Source organism: Callithrix jacchus, chromosome 2 (genome assembly GCF_049354715.1).
Source record: "Callithrix jacchus isolate 240 chromosome 2, calJac240_pri, whole genome shotgun sequence".
Taxonomy (NCBI): Eukaryota; Metazoa; Chordata; class Mammalia; order Primates; family Cebidae; genus Callithrix; species Callithrix jacchus.
The window spans coordinates 70,856,402-70,874,646 of record NC_133503.1 but is presented as its reverse complement, the minus strand read 5'-3'; the positions used below and the strand labels follow the sequence as shown (position 1 = coordinate 70,874,646).

Sequence of the window (18,245 nt, the reverse complement as noted above, 5' to 3'; positions counted from 1 at the left end):
TTGTTAAAAGGACAAAAAAAAATAGCCACATTTGAGAAAGTAGTAAGGATTTTAATTGTCAAAACGAGATCATACTAGAAGACATAAATAAATTAGACTCTAGGGCCTCTCTATGGAAAGGTCAGCTTCTTATACAGACAAGGTACTCTCCAAAACAAAAACAGGTATTTGAGACAGTGTTCAAGACAATGACTGAACTTGTACACAGTGAGGAGAAATTAAAAGGTGGTTTTGCTGTTTCCCTCCCTCAGTAAGGTTATGTGTTGCATAAAGGGATGAGGCTCATTTTGGTGAAAAATGCTTCCGTACAGAAAATTTTGAATTCCTTCACCTCCCCCCGACAGATGTTCCAGTTCCTGACCTGAACAAGGAAATCAAAATAAAGTAACACCACTGGCTTCACATGAACCTCAAGAATATAATCTAACTGTACCTACCATATCCTTTACTTTAAAAAAGTTTAATGTCCATTTACCTATACCAAATCAGTAGACTGAACTTTCTCTCTTAGCAAGTTTTTAACCAAATTGGAGTTAAATTAATCTCACTTTAAAGTGCAAGAAAGGCTCTGGTAGACTAGTGTTTGTCCTGTGGCATAGAAAGAGGAGCACGCCTCCCGCAGCACTGGATAGTGATCCATTAAGTCTACCAAAAAGCATGGGGACTCAAGGTTCAGCCTAGAAAGAGGGATCCCTGCCAAGTCTAGCTTTTACCTGTACCCAGGTCCCAAACAAATCTTGGGTCCCCTAACTGGTAAGACTGGAGCACAGCACCAGCCATCAACAGGGCCAGAGTCATCTTAGCGAATCAGTGAGCAACTCTACGCTATGATTTGTCAATGCTCACATGGATAGTGATAAAGGAATCAAGAAGCCTGGGCTCTGGAACAGCACATACATTCTTTACCTAGTAAGCAGTGATCAAAGTTCTTACCTAGGGTAAATGATGAAAAAACAGGTAGAGGTCCCCACTGACCACTGCTAAGAATATTTAGTCTAACTTTAAAGCAATACAAAATGGCTTCTTCCATACAAGGGCAAGCTTTGTAGTAATGTTTCTCAAAAACCAATTATGTCTCCAGCTCTAGCCTCAGTTTAACAGGTTTTTAACTTCATTTATTTTTATTTTTTTGAGATGGAGTCTTGCTCTGTCACCCAGGCTGGAGTGCAATGGCATGATCTTGGCTCACTGCAACCTCCACCTCCTAGGATTCAAGCAATTCTTGTGTCAGCCTCCTGAGTAGCTGGGACTATAGGCGCATATCATCACGCCTGGCTAGTTTTTTTAGTAAAGACAGGGTTTCACCATGTTGGCGAGGCTGGTCTTGAACTCCTGACCTCAGGTGTTCTACCTATCTTGGCCACTCAAAGTGCTGGGATAACAGGTGTGAGCCACTGTGCCCAGCTGATTGACAGTTTTTAAATATATCTTTCCTATGTCAGAACCAACGTAAAAGGGGAGTGGGATGCAAGAAACCCTCTTCACCAGAATCCCTGGAGAGAAAGGTCTCTAGAAGCCAGTGGGTGTGAGTACATTCAAGTCACGGGGTTTGAGATTATGGGCCCGTGGTGGCTGTTTCTTCCCTTCCATCACTGGGATGTCCATCTTGGGCGGCTTCAAGGCTGCTGGTTCTTCAGCCATTCGGTTAGCCTGGGCACGGATCAATTCCATTGGAGAGGACTTCTGGGCTCCTCGGTAGGCCTGGGTGGCAAAACTTCCTACAAAGTGAACCAGAGTGCAAATGATTTCAAAATCAGTAGGCAGCTCCTGAATTACAACATGGTAAGATGCCTGCCATGCTGCTTTCTTTTTTGAAAGTGCTGCCTTACCAGAATCATGCTTCTGAAGGGATCTCAGTCCAAAGAGGCTCCACTTATCTGACAAGTTTTTGTCCTTATCTCCACTTCCAGAGTCCATGGTGCTAGGATTTGGGGCAGGTAAGGCTATAGAAGAACCAGAAGTGAACCAGCCCCTGGAAGAGAAAGAATAAAACATATCCTAAATAAAATACCTCTTCCTTCACCCCTAGAAATGTCTCACACCAAAAGAATAGAATTTGAACTATCCCTTCTCCCTCAGATACCAAAGGCTTAAATACAACCTTGTCTGACACCCTAGCTTTCCTAAAGTACACAGGTCCTCAGAAGGGTCACAGGAAGGACTCACCTTGACCTCTGCTTAGGTGAAGAGTGAGGACTGGTGCTGGGAGTGGACTGGGCTGATGCAGGCTGCCTCTCTTCTTTTGTTAGCTCTCCACTCTGTAGCTTTAGTTTCTGCTCCGATGGGTAAGAAGAGAGACTTTAAAAATGAAAGCAAATTCAAAACAGCTACGCCTGGGTATAAACAATTTGGTTTGCATTCCAACTTTAGGCAAAAAATGTGTTCATTCTACACTATATCACAAATATCGCTGTACTTAAAGCTTTACACTACAACTTTTACTTTCAGAAAAGTGAAGCAATTTCTCCACATTCACCCAGCCAGTAAAATGTATGAGCCAGAACTCAAGCTGCCAGCCTTCTTGGCCTCTTTAGCAGGCCTTAGGCTCTTGTCTCGCTGCTGCTCTTACCATGTACATGCCCTGCTATTCCCAGTCTCTCCAAGCCAAGACTCAGGCATGCTGCTTCTCTTCAGTAAATGCTTCCTCTGAGGAAGCTTCATTCTCTCCTTACCTCCCACAGTCAGCCACCCTGTTCCCTCAGCACCGTGAGCATTCCTCTAACTGACTCGAAGTCTAGCAGGGAGAGACAGGTCATCTCAGCTCTTCTAGACCGAGGCTCCCATGTTGTCTTCTCCCTCCAGGCCTGCCTGCCACTGCTTACCCCAAGCTGCATTCCAAACAATGATCATGTTTGAATTTTCTCAAACACTCAACAGATTCATTCATGTAAGTTGACAATCTGTTACAAGATGTAAGTTACAGCTAGCATTTATGGGCAAGACACAGAAAACAGGTCAACCAAAATCAATCCTACCATTATATAAGGTGAATTGCTCAAATAGAATTCTCACTGACCTATCCTGGAAAGTTCTGTTGAAGTGTCAAAGGCTGATGGTGCCCCTCTCTAGAAGCATCTGTCTTGTTAGAAAGCTTAAACTGGCCACCAGCCCAACCCTGATTTCCTATAGCAGTAGTTTGAAACCTAGCCTGCAGAAGAATCATCTGGAATGCTCATTATGAAATGCAAACAGGGCCAGGCCCGGTGGCTCACACATGTAATCCCAGCACTTCGGAGGCTGAGGCTGGTAGGTCACATGAGGTCAGGAGTTCTAAACCAGCCTGGCCAACATGGTGAAACCCCATCTCTATTAAAAATTAGCCGGGCATGGTGGCACATGCCTGTAATCTTAACTACTTGGAAGGCTGAGGTGGGAGGATCGCTTGAACCCAGGAGGCGGAGGTTGCAGTTAGCCAAGATCTCAACACAGCACTCCAGCCCAGGTAAGTGCAAACAGGCCACAATGTTTTATATCCCCACCCACAGACCAGCAGATCCGTGTTATTCCTCCTTCCACATACTGTACACCATGATCATTTCCTGCCTCCTGTGCTCTCCTCATCATGCCTTCATCATGTACCCTGTTCAGAACTCTTAAAGCTTGGGACAAGCCTGGATTCTGACTCATCCTTGCCTACATAAGCCAGCCCAAGTGTCTTAACTGTAACTGTGTCCCCTCACAATCTGCCCCTGACTCCCTTATGAGCCCCTTCAGGAGCCATATTTCCAAGCTGCTCTGGAATAAGGAGGAAAAAGCCAACAGGAAGTAAGGCATCAGGAGACTTGGGTTTGGGTACTATGAGTGGCTGAATAGATGACTTTGAATCCCAATCTCCTCATTTACAAAATACAGAGAAGAGCATCTGCCCCCAAAAGGTGATTGTGTGGATGAAATGAATGCAAGGGCTTCACAAATCATACAGCACTATCCAGTATGAGTGGCCTTGTCTGATAGGAAGTCATTTGAAACTATTCATTCAAATATTTGGCTATCACTAAATTAACCCTTACCAAAATTCTTCATTTATAGAAATGAAAATACCAACATTCCAATTTCACATTTGATTTTAACTTCTTAAGAATTAAATGCAGAGCAGGATGTTCCTTTCCAGTTAAACTGTTACCTCTGTTAAGGCTGCCCAGTTCTCCCCAAAATACTCCACATTTGCTTTATGGTTCATAAAGTGCTCATATGTTTGTGTAACTGAGACTCTCACTTGATCCTGCTAACCAGAAGTAGCAAAACAGACACCCCCACTGTATAGGTGGATAAGCAAAAACTACAAGGCTAAGAGCTCTGGAGCGAGACTAACTCCAAGCCCCCAACTAACTGAGCTGGTAACTTCAAAACCACAGCCACATTTCAAGCCATGAACACTGAAGGTTTTGTTTTTTGAAAGTTCCTAAGAGCTTACGTGGAGTGCTTCTGCCACTCGAAGGTACTTGGTCTCCTCGGTGGTGAGGCCCTTGTGGGGTGTGTAGCCAGCATCTCTTAGCCCTGCCTGTCGCCCAAAATGCTGAATGCTTTCCTGGTTCTGTTCTGGGAACAGAGGAGATGACAGTCATGCCCATTCCCCTCTCCCATCACAAAATAGGGAGGATAACATGGATAACTGCTGTTCTCCCCAGAAGCAAGAATCCAAATAAGAGGAGAGTTCCCCCAAAGAGGCACCGTAGCAGTAATTCTGAACCTCACACAAAGGTTCTCTAGCCAGAAGGAAGCCTCCCCTCACACCAAGCTGAAGAGGTTATTCCTAAAGGGATAGCTGAAGAACCTTGAGGTCAATACTCACACGATCCTCTTAATTATACATGGTGACATTTTCTTTGTATTGAGAAATGCAAGACGGGGCTGGGCGTGGTGGCTCACGCCTGTAATCCCAGCATTTTGGGAGGCCAAGGCAGGCAGATCACCTGAGGTCAGGAGTTTAAGACCAGCCTGGCCAACATGGAGATACCCCGTCTCTATTAAAAATACAAAATCAGCTGGGTGTGATGGCACATGCCTGTAATCCCAGCTACTTGGGAGGCTGAGGCAGAAGTGCTTGAACCCAGGAAGTGGAGGTTGTGATGAGCCTAGATCATGCCATTGCACTCCAGCCTGGGCAACAAGAGCGAAACTCTGTCTCAAAAAAAAAAATTAAAAACACACAAATACACAAAAATTAGCCATGCATGGTAGCAGGCACCTATAATCCTAGCAACTTTTGGGAGGCTGAGACATGAGAATCGCTTGAACCTGGGAGGCAGAGGTTACAGTGAGCCAAGATTGTACCACTGCTCTTCAGCCTGAGTGCCAAGACCAAAATTCCATTTAAAAAAAAGAAAGAAATACAACATGGAATCACTTGAGGCCAGGAGTTCAAGACCAGCCTGGCCAAGATGGCAAAACACATCTCTACCAAAAATATATAAATTAGCTGAGTGTGGCGGTGTGTGCCTGTAATCCCAGTTATTTGGGAGGCTGAGGCAAAAGAATCACTTTAACCTGGGAGGCTGAGGTTGCAGCGAGCCGAGATCGTGCCATTGCATTCCAGCCTGGGCAACAGACTCTGTCTCAACAACAACAAAAAAGAAATGCAGCATGGACAAGGCAACTGATATCCCGACACAGTAAAAATTCTCCAAATATAAAACTTTCTAAGAGAGATGCACCACCCTCATCACCCACACAAAAACTTTTGCCAAAGAGAAACTGACCACATTCAGGTTAGATGGCACCAAGGTACCATGGAGATTCAAACAGCCTGCCTTGAATTAGCCAGAGTCTACTGACTCCACGTTTCTCCTGTGTGAAATGGCCCATCATGGTGCCTGGCACAGCTGACATAATCAACATCCTTTCAGTCTGACTTGATTATCTCAGAATAAATAAGTTAGTTCTGCTGTGGAATGAATAACGGCTTTCTGCTTAATTTGTACAAACTACAGAATACACTCTTATATACAGCTTGTGGCAGCTGTGGACAAGTCCAAATATCAGATACATTTTATGACTTAGTCATTCCTCTTCTAAGGAGGTATTTTCATCAGAAATAGAAGCAAAGAAAAACTAAATGCGTTAAGAATATTCTCCAGACTTACCAGGTAGTCACTTGAAAATCTACAAAGAAGGGATTTCATAAATTACAGTATACCAATACCACGAATTTTTTTTTTTTTTTGAAATGGAGTCTCACTCTGTCACCTCAGCTGGAGTGCAGTGGCATGATCTCAGCTCACTGCAACCTCCATCTCCCAGGTTCAAGCAATTCTCCTGCCTCAACCTCCCGTGTAGCTAGGACTACAGGTGTGCGCCACCAGGGTCTCACTGTGTTGCTCGGGTTGGTTCTCAAACTCCTGGGCTCAAGCATTTCTCCTGCCTTGGCCTCCCCAAGTGCTATGATTACAGGCCTGAGCCACCATGCCCAGTTGGTAAACTAGTTTCATTAAAGTTAAATTTGTTTCTTAGAACAATGATTAAGTTTTGTAACATGGCTAGAACACATTCTCAAGCTTGTAAAATAAAAGTAATGTTGCTGATTCAACAGGTGTGAATAAGAGAAAATCAAAGTATAGGCCAGGTACGATGGCTCACACCTATAATCCCAGTACTCTGGGAGGCCGAGGTGGGCAGATCACAAGGTCAGGAGTTTGAGATCAGCATGGCCTACGTATCTCCTAATACAAAAATTAGTCAGGGGTGGTGGCACACACCTGTAGTCCCAGCTACTTGGGAGGCTAAGGCAGGAGAATCACTTGAAGCCTGAGGCAGAGGTTGCAAAGAGCAGACACCACACCAATGGCACTCCAGCCTGAGGGACAAAGTGAGACTCTATCTCAAAAAAAAAAAAAGAGATAGAGAGAAAACCAAAGTAAGAGTTTGGACTTTTGGTTCTTGGTGAATTCACTAGGAATTGTGCAAGACAAACTGATGCCCTCCTGGAGAAGATAAACAAGGGCTTCTGACTTCAAAAATGAGTCAACCGGGCCAGGCGCGGTGGCTCAAGCCTGTAATCCCAGCACTTTGGGAGGCCAAGGCGGGTGGATCACGAGGTCAAGAGATCGAGACCATCCTGGTCAACATGGTGAAACCCCGTCTCTACTAAAAATACAAAAAATTAGCTGGGCATGGTGGCACGTGCCTGTAATCCCAGCTACTCAGGAGGCTGAGGCAGGAGAATTGCCTGAACCCAGGAGGCGGAGGTTGTGGTGAGCCAAGATCGTGCCATTGCACTCCAGCCTGGGTAACAAGAGCGAAACTCCGTCTCAAAAAAAAGAGTCAACCAAGGAGAACCTCTATGTACCTTACCCTGGTAGAGGCACTACTGCTGACAAGCAGAGCCATGTATTTAATTGTTAACTCACACAGCAACCTGAGAAACCCTCCAGAATGAAGTTTAGCTAACGTGTTATAAGGTTAAAAAAAAATGCAAGCTCTCATATCAGGGTTCATTAGGACGATCAATCATACATTCTTAAGACAAAAGGCACCAAGTGGACCTGGTCCTCTTCCTGGTAGACCAACTTTGAGCTGTTTAATTTAAAAAAAAAAAAAATCCGGGGCAAGCAGGAAATGCCTCAATGTTTTGCCTTCTCCAGCTGCCAGCCACTGAGTGCTGGGCCGTCCGATCCTCACTTCAACCTCAACCTGCCAGTTAAATTCCCGATTTTAGAGCAGGGCAAACAGTCTCTATAGTTAAGTAACTTGCCCAAGTCCACAGTGACAGATCTATGAGATTGAATCAACAAAGCAGCAGGAATGCACCTAAATCAGATGAGATGCTGAACATTTGGCAAATCTTCCACCTAATAAATGGAGCTTCAATACTGACATGACTCAGCAGCCGAACTGACATTTGTTAGGACAAGGCAAGGTGTGCATATTGTAGAATCATCTACAGTCAGCTTGTAGGGAGCCTCAACTCTTCCCCGCCCCAATGGCACTCTACGCAGAGGGTGAAGAGTGCTTACTTGTGATCAGAGAATTCATGATGACATGGGTAGCCTTAGCCTTCACCACTGGGACCTTGTCCACACTGTCAATGGCTGATGACAGCGTCACGGCAGGGGAGGGTAGACTGGCCTCTCCTTCCTCCACCTGTTCAAGAGAGGTACAGCACAGAGCACTTAAGCAGGGCAGGGGAGCCACACACCTAAACTCACTCCTCTGGGGAGGATGTTACTGAAATCACATTAATCTAGTAAGTGAGGAAATGGTTGAAGGGAGGAGTTGGTCATCTCCATCCATCTAGATAGGTATTATCCACAGTGACAACAAAGACATTATGTGAATAGTGCACATTTATAAAAGTGGGAAAGCCAGAATCTGAAGCTCTGAGGTCCACTACCTCCCCAGACTATGACCTTCCAATACACTATAGTACTATTCCAATGCAGAAGAAAAGGCTATTACGAAGCAGTGACCACATAGCAGGCACTGTGCTAGGTCTTAATTAACAAGAGCACTGGCTAAGTGTTTCTCATCCTGTGCCAAGCATTAGAATCACCTGGAGGCTTGTTAAACAGGCTGCCGGGCTCTACCTTGGAGTTTGATTCAGTGGGTCCTGGTTGTTCTGGGGTGCAGTTCAAGGATTTGTTTCTAATGAATTCCCAGGTGATGCTGATGCTGTGGATCCCAAGGCCACTTAAGGACCACTGCTCCCAAGGTTCAAGTAATGGTCTTTTGAAACAAATTTAAAAATCTACTTAGCTCCTAATTTTTAACATGCAAGAACTGGAAGCCTCTACGTTCTGCAGTTGAAACACCTGATACCTTGCTCAAGCCTAGCAGGGAGGAGAGAATAAGGCTTACTCTTTATTCTATGCTTATCTGGAAGAACTGATAAGATGGTTGAAAAGGGGGGACAGATAAAAAGTACTGAAAATGTTGTATCCTTACTACAAAACAGAATTTATACCTTTAAGCTGTGACCTTGAGTAAAACTTGAGCCTATGTTTCCTTACTGGGAAGATGGTTGATTCCTAACATGGGAAGAGTCAGGGCAAATAAAAGACTGCATGCATTGAGTCAAGCGGAGGTCTCCGTGAGAGCAGCTGTTCCAAGTTGTCAGCTGTTCCGGCTGATGCCCCGTAGAAACCTGGAAGCCTGCTTATCCCTTGCCTTGTGGAGCCATCAGCAGGGTGTGTGGCCTGGGAAGCGCCGCCAGAAGCTCTCTCACCTCCTGCTCTGGACCTAAAGCCCACTGCTCTGATGTCACAGGCAAACTGCATCAGGCCTTTTCTCCTTCTTGCACTTTTGCTACTTGTTACATGGAATACTCTCCTGAACAACTGACTGGGACGTATTTCAGTAGATAATTGATACAGGAAATATCCCCCAGAGCTGTAGGGGGCACTTTCTTAGAAAGGAGCTTTCTGCCCTGAGAGTATATTGGAGAGTGGGGAAAAAAAAAACACTCATTAGAAAGAATCAAATATGGCTCTACAAACAGAAAGCGACAAGCCTTTGCATCCCCTTTATTTAATCCCCAAAGCACCTCTACGACATAACCCAACTCTTAAAGGGAGACACTGGGGCTCCGGGTAAAGTTGTGTGCCCAAGGCATTGCCAGGACAGACCACTTGGGATTCACACCAAGGCCTAATTCAGTGGACCCTTACTGTGTACTGCCTGTCAGGCCCCGAGCTATCATGTGGCTCAAAGTTCAGAGAAACTGGAGCTACAGGGTAAACACCCTATGTGAACTTGGCATGCCTACTTTATCCTGGCAACAGTATAACCTTTTTTCTATTATTGGTGGCTGGAGAGTCAGAGGTGAGAAATGTCCCTTAGGTCAGGAAGCACAGGCTCCAAAAACTCGAACCCACGAAACTGGACTGCACAAAGGACTGTGAGGTGTATTAAGAAGGGCCTTAGGAAGGAGACGTTACAGAGGACGGCCATGGGAAAATGCAACCGAGGCTGGAGAAACAGCGTGAGGAGAAGCACAGCATGTGTTCAAAAAAAAGGGCCGATTTTTTCCCCAATCACAAAATGAGCATCTTTGGGGAATCTCTGCCAGGCCCTCTGCTGGATCCCACAGATAGAGTACAAACCTAGACATGGCCCCTGTCCTCAGGAAGCTAATGGATGGTGAGAAAGCAATGCAGGGATGGTGACAGGGACCATGATACCGTGGAAAGCTCAAAGGGAGAGGTGATGGCCTTATCACGAGGATGGAGATGTCAGAAAAACTGTCACAGAAGAGTCTTTTGAGTGTAGACTTTAAGGATATCATTTTTCAGGCAAATGGAGTGGGAGAAGGGGTGAGAGAACAGGATACAGATGGTAAATATCCTAAACAATCAGGGCAGTGTGAGCCAAAGACTGAGAGGCAGAAAATATGCTGCTAAGTGCAAGGATTGTAGGTAACTTGCACTGTTCATGCGCTGAGTAGGAGAGCTGGGGAGAGGCAGGCAGGACTTAAATCACATGGAATGTGGCTGAGCCTGGATTTAGCTCTGTAGGGAATGGGAAGGGGAATATGGAAGGGTCAGGGGCAGACAAGACCATTCTAGTTTTGAATTAAAAAGAAAAAAAACCTGGCCAGGCACAGTGGCTCATGCCTGCCATCCCAGCACTATGGGAGGCTGAGGCAGGCGGATCACAAGGTCAAGGAATCAAGACCATCCTGGCCAATATGGTGAAACCCCATCTCTGCTGAAATACAAAAAATTAGCCAGACATGGGTGGGTGCCTGTAGTCCCAGCTACTCAGGAGGCTGAGGCAGGAGAATTGCTTGAACCTGGGAGGCTGAGGTTGCAGTGAGCCGAGATTGTGCCACTGCACTTCAGCCTGGCAACAGAGCAAGACTCCGTCTCAAAAAAAAAAACAAAAAGAAAGAAAGAAAAGAAAAGGGGGGAAATTAATTTTAAAAACCATCTATTGGGTACAGTGTACACTATTCAGGTGACAGGTGCACTAAAGGCCCAGACTTCACTACTACACAATTCATCCATATGAACAAAACCACGGGTAACCCTAAAGCTATTGAATTTTATTTTAATGAAATAAATGAAATTTTTTAAAAAGTAAAAAAGACATCAACTATAACTGAGGCACAGAAAACACATACAGCGGGTGGTTGCCGCTAGATTCCATGGGCACAGAGAGCCGCTGAAGGCTTCTGGAGCAGAGGAAGGACAAAGGGGTTGCGTTTGCCAGAAGTGGCCAGCAGGGTCAGATACCTTGGCGAGGTGCTGATACTTGCGCTCTGGAATCACTGGCTTCCAGGGGACACTGCCCATGTCCGATGGAGGAGGAGTCATGGGCGCAGGGTCCTCGAGGGTATCATCATAGCTGAGTGCCCGGCGGTATATCCCGATGGGCAGGGACATCTTGCCTAGAGGCCCACTAGCCTCAAGAGCTAAGAACAGAGACACCTGTCAAGACAGGTTCAGCAACTGGAAATACTAGTAGCTTTAAATTAATCTGCAGGAAGGAAAGTTCTGAAATATTCTTGTTCTCAGACAGAGCAAAAATAGCTTGTTCTGGAGTAGCTAATCCCAACCAGGAAAGGCCAATCCCTTCCTCTATACCTGACACTTTGGGTGGTCCACTTACCCACTCGGGCATCCTCATCTTTTTTTTTTTTTTAATTTGTTTAGAGACACAGTCTATGTTGCCCAGGCTGGAGTGCGGCAGCACGATCACGGCTCACTGCAGGCTCAACCTCCTTTGCTCAAGTGCCTCAGTCTAGTGAGTAGCTGGGATTCTTATAGGCATATGCCACCACATCCCACTAATTTTCATGGATTAGGAAACCTGAAGTTCCATTTAAATGTACTTGGCCACAACTTCAAAGTACAGTTTGGAATCAAACCCCAAAACTATCTCATTTCAAAGCTGTGTCCTTTATGCCACAGAAGCCACCCTCTATTAAAATACTAAGGCTCTCAATTCATGCAAGACTGAAGACATGAAATGACAGAGGATATGAAGTTCTCATTCCCATTTCATAGATGAGGAAACTAGGGCCTAGGGGTAAAGTGAGCAGCCCAAGTTCATTCAAAAAATGGCCACCTTGGGCTCAACCAAAGTCTGTGAATCCTCTACCTTCCTTTCCTCACCAAAGAAAACAAAAGCACTATAAAAAATGTTGTCTGGCATCATCTGTAGTTTCAAATATTCTGTATGACTTATTTAAACAACAGAGTCACTTTCCATCATAGAAATTATTGACAACCAGTCTCACAAACCACCACCAGGTGATCCTGCCATTCCTGTCTACTGGAACTGATCCCCAGCATGTCCAGTTGTGATGCAGCCACCCCACTCAAGGGCACTCTCAGCTGTGCCAGGCCAGGAAGCCAAGTTCATTGTGTTTGGTTTGCTAATCCTTCCATATCAGAAGTAATATCCAGAGCCTACCTTAAAGGTGAAACTTTCCTGTTGCTAAAATCACATAATCATACTCTCTAAGACATCAACCTGCCTGAAAATAAGTCCAAAACCACAAAAGATTTCATATAAATGGCAAGGGACCAAGCAGCTACTGTATTATTACTATTGCTACTAATAATAATTAACAAAAGCATAGAAATAAAAAGAGGATTAGTGGTTGCTGGGGACGGGGAATGAGGATATGACTGCTAATGGTATGAGGTTTTCCTTTGGAGGTGATGAAAACATACTGTAATTTGGCCAGGTGTGGTGGCTCACGCCTATAATCCCAGCATTTTGGGAGGCTGACATGGGTGGATCACCTGAGGTCAGGAGTTCCAGCCTGGCCAATATGGCAAAATCCCATCTCTACTCAAAATACAAAAAATTAGCCAAGCGTGGTGGCATATGCCTGTAGTACCAGCTACTTGGGAGGCTGAGGCAGGAGAATTGCTTGAACCTGGGAGGCAGAAGTTGCAGTGAGCTGAGACCACACCGCTGCATTCCAACCTGGGCAACAGAGCGAAACTCCATCTCAAAAAAGATAAGAAAAGAAAATATGCTGTAATTAGATGGTAGTGTTGTTTGCACAACCCTGTGAATATACTAAAAATCACAACATCGTTCACTTTCAATGGGTGAATGTTATGGTATGTGCATAGCATCTCACACACACAAGCAAATAATAATTACTGAGTCTTCCTCCTGGCTAGACAGTTACATCCCTCATCTTATCTAATCCTCATTAAGCAGATGTTCTTCCCATTTTCCAATTTCCCATTGTTGCAATCAACTTGCCCAATATCATCACCCAGCTCGAAAGAGTGTGCTGGGAACTGGAACACAGACCTAAGCCAGTGTGTGCGCACTGCATACAACACACTACAAAGTATTCGCCAAATGGGCACAACCCTACAGCTCATGATGGCTACATAGAGCTTACAGTAATCACAGCAACAATGAAAGACAAACTAAAACAGAGCTGATGATGTTAAGACTAGCGGTAGATCTATATTAGGGAACACAGGAGACTTCTATTAATCCACCTATTTGGGGAGCAATTTCAAAAACATCTTAGACTCCCACTGAACAGCCATCCTAAAAGTAATAAAGTTGGCTAATGCTTACTAGAAAATATATTCCTATAAAAAGAGACCAAATGCATTCTGGGTAGTAAACGCATATTTATCACTGATTTTTAGCCCCAATTTTTACATATTTTGTTTAATCTTTCACAACCCTAAGAGATAGGAACCATCATCTTTCTTCATCATAATACTTTACTAAGAATCAGAAATTGAGTGATTCAAATTTAATTAAAACTCACTTTCCCTACTCATGAAACAATTCAAGGAGTGATTGATGGTGTCAGTAACCCAGAAATTAATTGATTAAGTGTTGCTGTGAGCATTTTCATGATTAAGTTCAATCTGCCATTTAAGCAGACTGGTGCCTTTTTACCAAGACTTCCATCTCACCTCCCCACCACCACCAAAAAGGTGAGTTTAATCACTTTGGTACATACTACAAGAACTGCACAACTTTTTCTGAATTCTTATTTGATAACTCTAGTAAAGTAATAAATTTACCACAATACCCTTAAATGAAGTGGCTGTTCTCTTTAAGTTAGGTTAAAGTTTCAGACTATGGCTGAGCTGCTAATAAAATATTTAAATGATGCCAATCTAAGGCTGGGCACAGTGGCTCACGTCTATAATCCCAGCACTTTGGGAAGCTGAGGAGAGTGGATCACCTGAGGTCAGCAGTTCGTGACCAGCCTGACCAACATGGAGAAACCCCATCTATATTAAAAATATAAAAATTAGCTGTATGTGGTGGCGGACACCTGCAATCCCAGCTACTCAGGAGGCTGAGGCAGGAGTTGCAGTGAGCTGAGATGGCGACACTGGATTCCAGCCTGGGCAACAAAGAGAGACTCCGTCTCAAAAATAAAATAAAACTGGCCAGGCTCAGTGGCTCACACCGATAATCCCAGCATTTTGGGAGGCTGAGGCAGGCAGATCACAAGGTCAAGCATTCAAGACCAGCCTGGCCAATATGGTGAAATCCCGTCTCTACTAAAAATACAAAAATAGTTGGATCATGCCACTGCACTCCAGCCTGGGCAACAGAGCAAGACTCTGTCTCAAAAAATAATAATAATAATAATAATAATAAAATAATAAAATAAGCCAATCTATTAAGTCTTAATACTTGCCTAGTGGCAAAGATTAACCATTAACAAATATGTAATTCAGATAAAATGGTTTCTGTCTAGCTTAAAACATTAATAAGGGCAAAAGACAATTTTACCAAAAAGAATTAGGTTTACCAGGCACTTCTGGTTGTCTTGAAGCCATTGAAAGACTGGGATCCAGTTGCTTTTTCTATATAGAATTCCGAGCTGAGTCCCTGCCACCTAATAAAATAACAAAGGGCATTTTCTTATGGTGAACACCAAAGAATAGCGCAAATGCTGTTCTTCCGACAGGCACATAGAATTTTATGGCTTGTTTACAAGGTTGAAACACACATACAAGAGCCAATGTGTGAGAAATATGCCAATGAAAAAACAATAAAGTCAAAGGTCTCACCACTCCTGTGGCTGATCTGAACGCCTGTGAGATGACAGAGCTAAGACGCCTTACATGGTGAAAAAGTCACCTTACCAGGGTGAAATGATGTGACGACTAAGCTGACAGACAGATGTTAATGAGGAACATGGTCCAGCTGCTGCAAATTAGCAAAGCTTCCCAGGAAGAGTCCATCCAGAGGTTCTAATAACAACAAACAGCCAGCATTGGAACAGCCTGTCAGAGTCTGACACTTGTTTATTCCCCACAACAACTTTGCAACGGCTATTACACTCATTTCATTTTCTTAACTCACAGCAAGCAGCCAAATACCACAATAGGGAAATTCGCTCTTTATTGCTAACACTATAAACTATTTATAGCGTTTATCTTGTCTTTTAATCCTTGCAGAAAGATGACAAAGCACACATTGTTTATCCCAATGCTGATTTTTTTTAAAGCTATCTCTTACACGAAGGATAGCCGAGTGCGGTGGCTCACGCCTGTAATCCTAGCACTCTGGGAAGGCCGAGGTGGGTGGATCACCTGAGGTCAGGAGTTCAAGACCAGCCTAGCCATCATGGTGAAACCCCATCTTAATTTTTTTAAATATTTTTTTAAATTTTAAAAAAAAGAGAGAGAAGGAAACTGGACCCAAGAGGGCAGATCACTTGAAGTCAGGAGTTCAAGACTAGCCTGGCCAACATGGTGAATCCCCGTCTCTACTAAAAATACAAAAATTAGCTGGGTGTGGTGGCGGGCGCCTGTAATCCCAGTTACTTGAAAGGCTGTGGGGGCAGGAGAATCGCTTGAACCCGGGAGGCGGAGGTTGCAGTGAGTCGAGATCACACCACTGCACTCCAACCTGGGCGACAGAGTGAGACTCGCTCCCCCCCAAAAAAATTAAATTTTAAAAACAAGGAGAAGGAAACTAAAAATCAGAGGAGTTAAGTAAATTTGTCCACGGTCACAGATTAAGTGGCCCATCTGCAAGTCAGGTAGTTTCATACCCAGTTTACAGGGGAGTTAAAACGAGGGCCTGAGAAAGCTATTCTACTATTTTTCAGCTTGCTGTCCTGTCCCTCTATTTTGATAGGGCTCAGAGGGAGCAAACCAGTTATTGACAGTTCATTAAGTCCGTCGCAAAGGCGGAGCTCAGCAATCCTCCCTATCCAGAGAGCATTCCCGCCCCAGACAAATCCCCTTACCTTTTCCCTTTTCCTGTGCCCCCAGCCCCCAGCTCACCATTCCTCTACCTCTACTTCACAAGATACAAGACGGTGCCGCCAGGATATGAAGGGCCCGCTGCTTTTCCCATCCCTCCAGGCCAAGATTAGGGCCAGGACCCTAGCCTGAGGCTCCCGAGGGTGGGGCAAGGCGAGGGCTTGGGAGATGAGGCTGAGGACAAGCAGCGGGCTGGGCTGGTCCCAGGAAGCGGAGGGGAAGCGCGTACGGGAGCTGCAGGGTATCCCGGAGAGAAGCCTCATTACGGGGACCCCAGACAGCGGAACTAGGGGGCAGCCCGGCCGAGCTCGAAGCCGAGCTGAAGGGTTAAGGAGTGGGGGAGAGGGGAGCGGCTTGGAGGGGCCCCGAGACCGGGCCTCGCCGGAAGCGTCCCTCCAGATCCGCAGAGGACGCAGCCCTAGGGAGGGCCCAGGCCCGCCAACAGTTCACCTGTTATCCTCCTGCCGCGGGGCTGCCTGCGGCCCGGAATCCGGCACTAAAAAGGTTCCGAGGGCCCACGTCTCCCCAGAAGCTGTGGCGAAGTCTGGACCCAAGCCATGGTGAGAGCGGCGACAACCGAGAAGGTCTCCAGGACCTACCAGGAAGCACTGCCCGCCGGGCAGGCAGGCAGCCCTTGTGTAAAGCCTCCGGAGACCGCGAAATCTCGCGCGAGACTTGGCCCACATGCACTCGGGGCATACTGGGAGTTGTAGTCCACCATCACGAGACCCCTCGCCCTTCGCTACCCAGCGGGTTGCCTAGCCGCAGCTCTCAGTGTGGAATCCTTCACCCTTCACCAATACTTCCTCTGCCCCTGTGCTGTGCCTGGGTCCGTGACAAGCTAAGGGAAGATAGAGATGGCATAGTAAAATTACACCCACAAACCTAATCCCTCAATGCTCAAAAAGGGCTGCCAAGTGCCAGCACTTGTCATCCTATTTTTCCCACTTCACGGAGGTGAAGCTGAAACTGGGAGAGATGAAAAGTCACTTTGATTAATAAGCGGTGTAGTGAGCACGGACTGTATTCCAAAAACAGCGGGGATAGGCAGGGTTCATACTAGCAACTGAACCAAAAGAGGGAACCGACCTCACCTGCCTCCCCTAGGAAAGGCGATCCTAATATCATTTCTCTATTACACTAAGGAAAGTGTGGCTTAGAGGCACCAGCTAAGGATAAGGAAGACTTCTCTTATCTCTAAAGAGTTCACAGAGAAGACAAAGTAACGAAGTTAAAGCAGAAGTTGCAAAACTCTATCCACGTTTCTACCCCAGTCCAAAGCTTGCCATCAAGACCCATCTCAGGAGGACTACTGAGTGGTGGTGAGGGGTGGATGTCACATTTAGATTTCAGCATTTGAAGCTTCCAGGCATACTGGCAGAACTGAGAGGCCTTGCTTATACAACTTTAAACTGTTTAAGCTGTTTCCAGACCAGGGTGCTTGAGTGCACTACAAATTAAAGTCTTTAATGAATTATATAATTAGCTTATGAATAGCATAATTATATTGCAGCATGATTGTGTGTGTGTGTGTGTTAAAGGTGTACTTTTGTTAATTTCGAGCTTTTAAAATATGCCATATTTTTAACTTCTGTGGAAGCATAGCTGGCACCTTGCTCCTTATCCACCACAGTAAGGGATGTATATCACATCTCAGTAAGAAAAGGAAGAAATAACACCTTGCACTTTTATATAGATCATAAGGCGGGATCATCTCATTTATTTCTTAGCCATTAATATATGAAAATTTAAGACTTTCCTTAAGACAAATATATGAAAACTTAAGAAGTTACTGACTCTGATTAAAACAACTTTGTCTTTGTCTCTGCACAGTGGATCACGCCTGTAATCCCAACACTTGGAAAGGCTGAGGTGGGTGGATCACCTGAAGTCAGGAGTTCGAGACCAGCCTGGACAGCATGGCGAAACCGTGTCTCTACTAAAAATACAAAATCAGCCAGTCATGGTGGCAGACAACTGTAATCCCAGCTACTTGGGAAGCTGAGGCAGGAGACTCACTTGAACCAGGGAGGCGGAGCACGCGGCAGTGAGTTAAGATCACATTACTGCACTCCAGCCTGAGCT

The 18,245-nt window shown here is 45.2% G+C and overlaps 1 protein-coding gene across 8 annotated transcripts; it reads right to left on the bottom strand.

Annotated features, from left to right (window-relative positions):
- Positions 1-30: 30 nt before the first annotated feature.
- Positions 31-16,800, bottom strand: KIAA1191 (KIAA1191 ortholog). 8 transcript variants are annotated; one of them, XM_078364720.1, is made up of 9 exons: positions 16,611-16,800; positions 14,958-15,140; positions 14,696-14,782; positions 11,169-11,347; positions 7,953-8,079; positions 4,415-4,539; positions 2,167-2,273; positions 1,830-1,972; positions 31-1,718 (listed from the first exon to the last, which is right to left on the bottom strand). In XM_078364720.1, exons 3-9 carry the CDS (start codon positions 14,721-14,723, stop codon positions 1,510-1,512), a joined length of 918 nt encoding a protein of 305 aa, XP_078220846.1. In that variant the 5' UTR covers positions 14,724-14,782; positions 14,958-15,140; positions 16,611-16,800; the 3' UTR covers positions 31-1,509. The 8 variants fall into 8 exon arrangements, with proteins under 8 accessions (XP_078220846.1, XP_078220847.1, XP_002744564.1 ...); XM_078364721.1 differs by having other exon boundaries at positions 14,677-14,782; positions 15,033-15,140; XM_002744518.7 differs by having other exon boundaries at positions 15,033-15,140.
- Between the last annotated feature and the right edge of the window lie 1,445 nt (positions 16,801-18,245).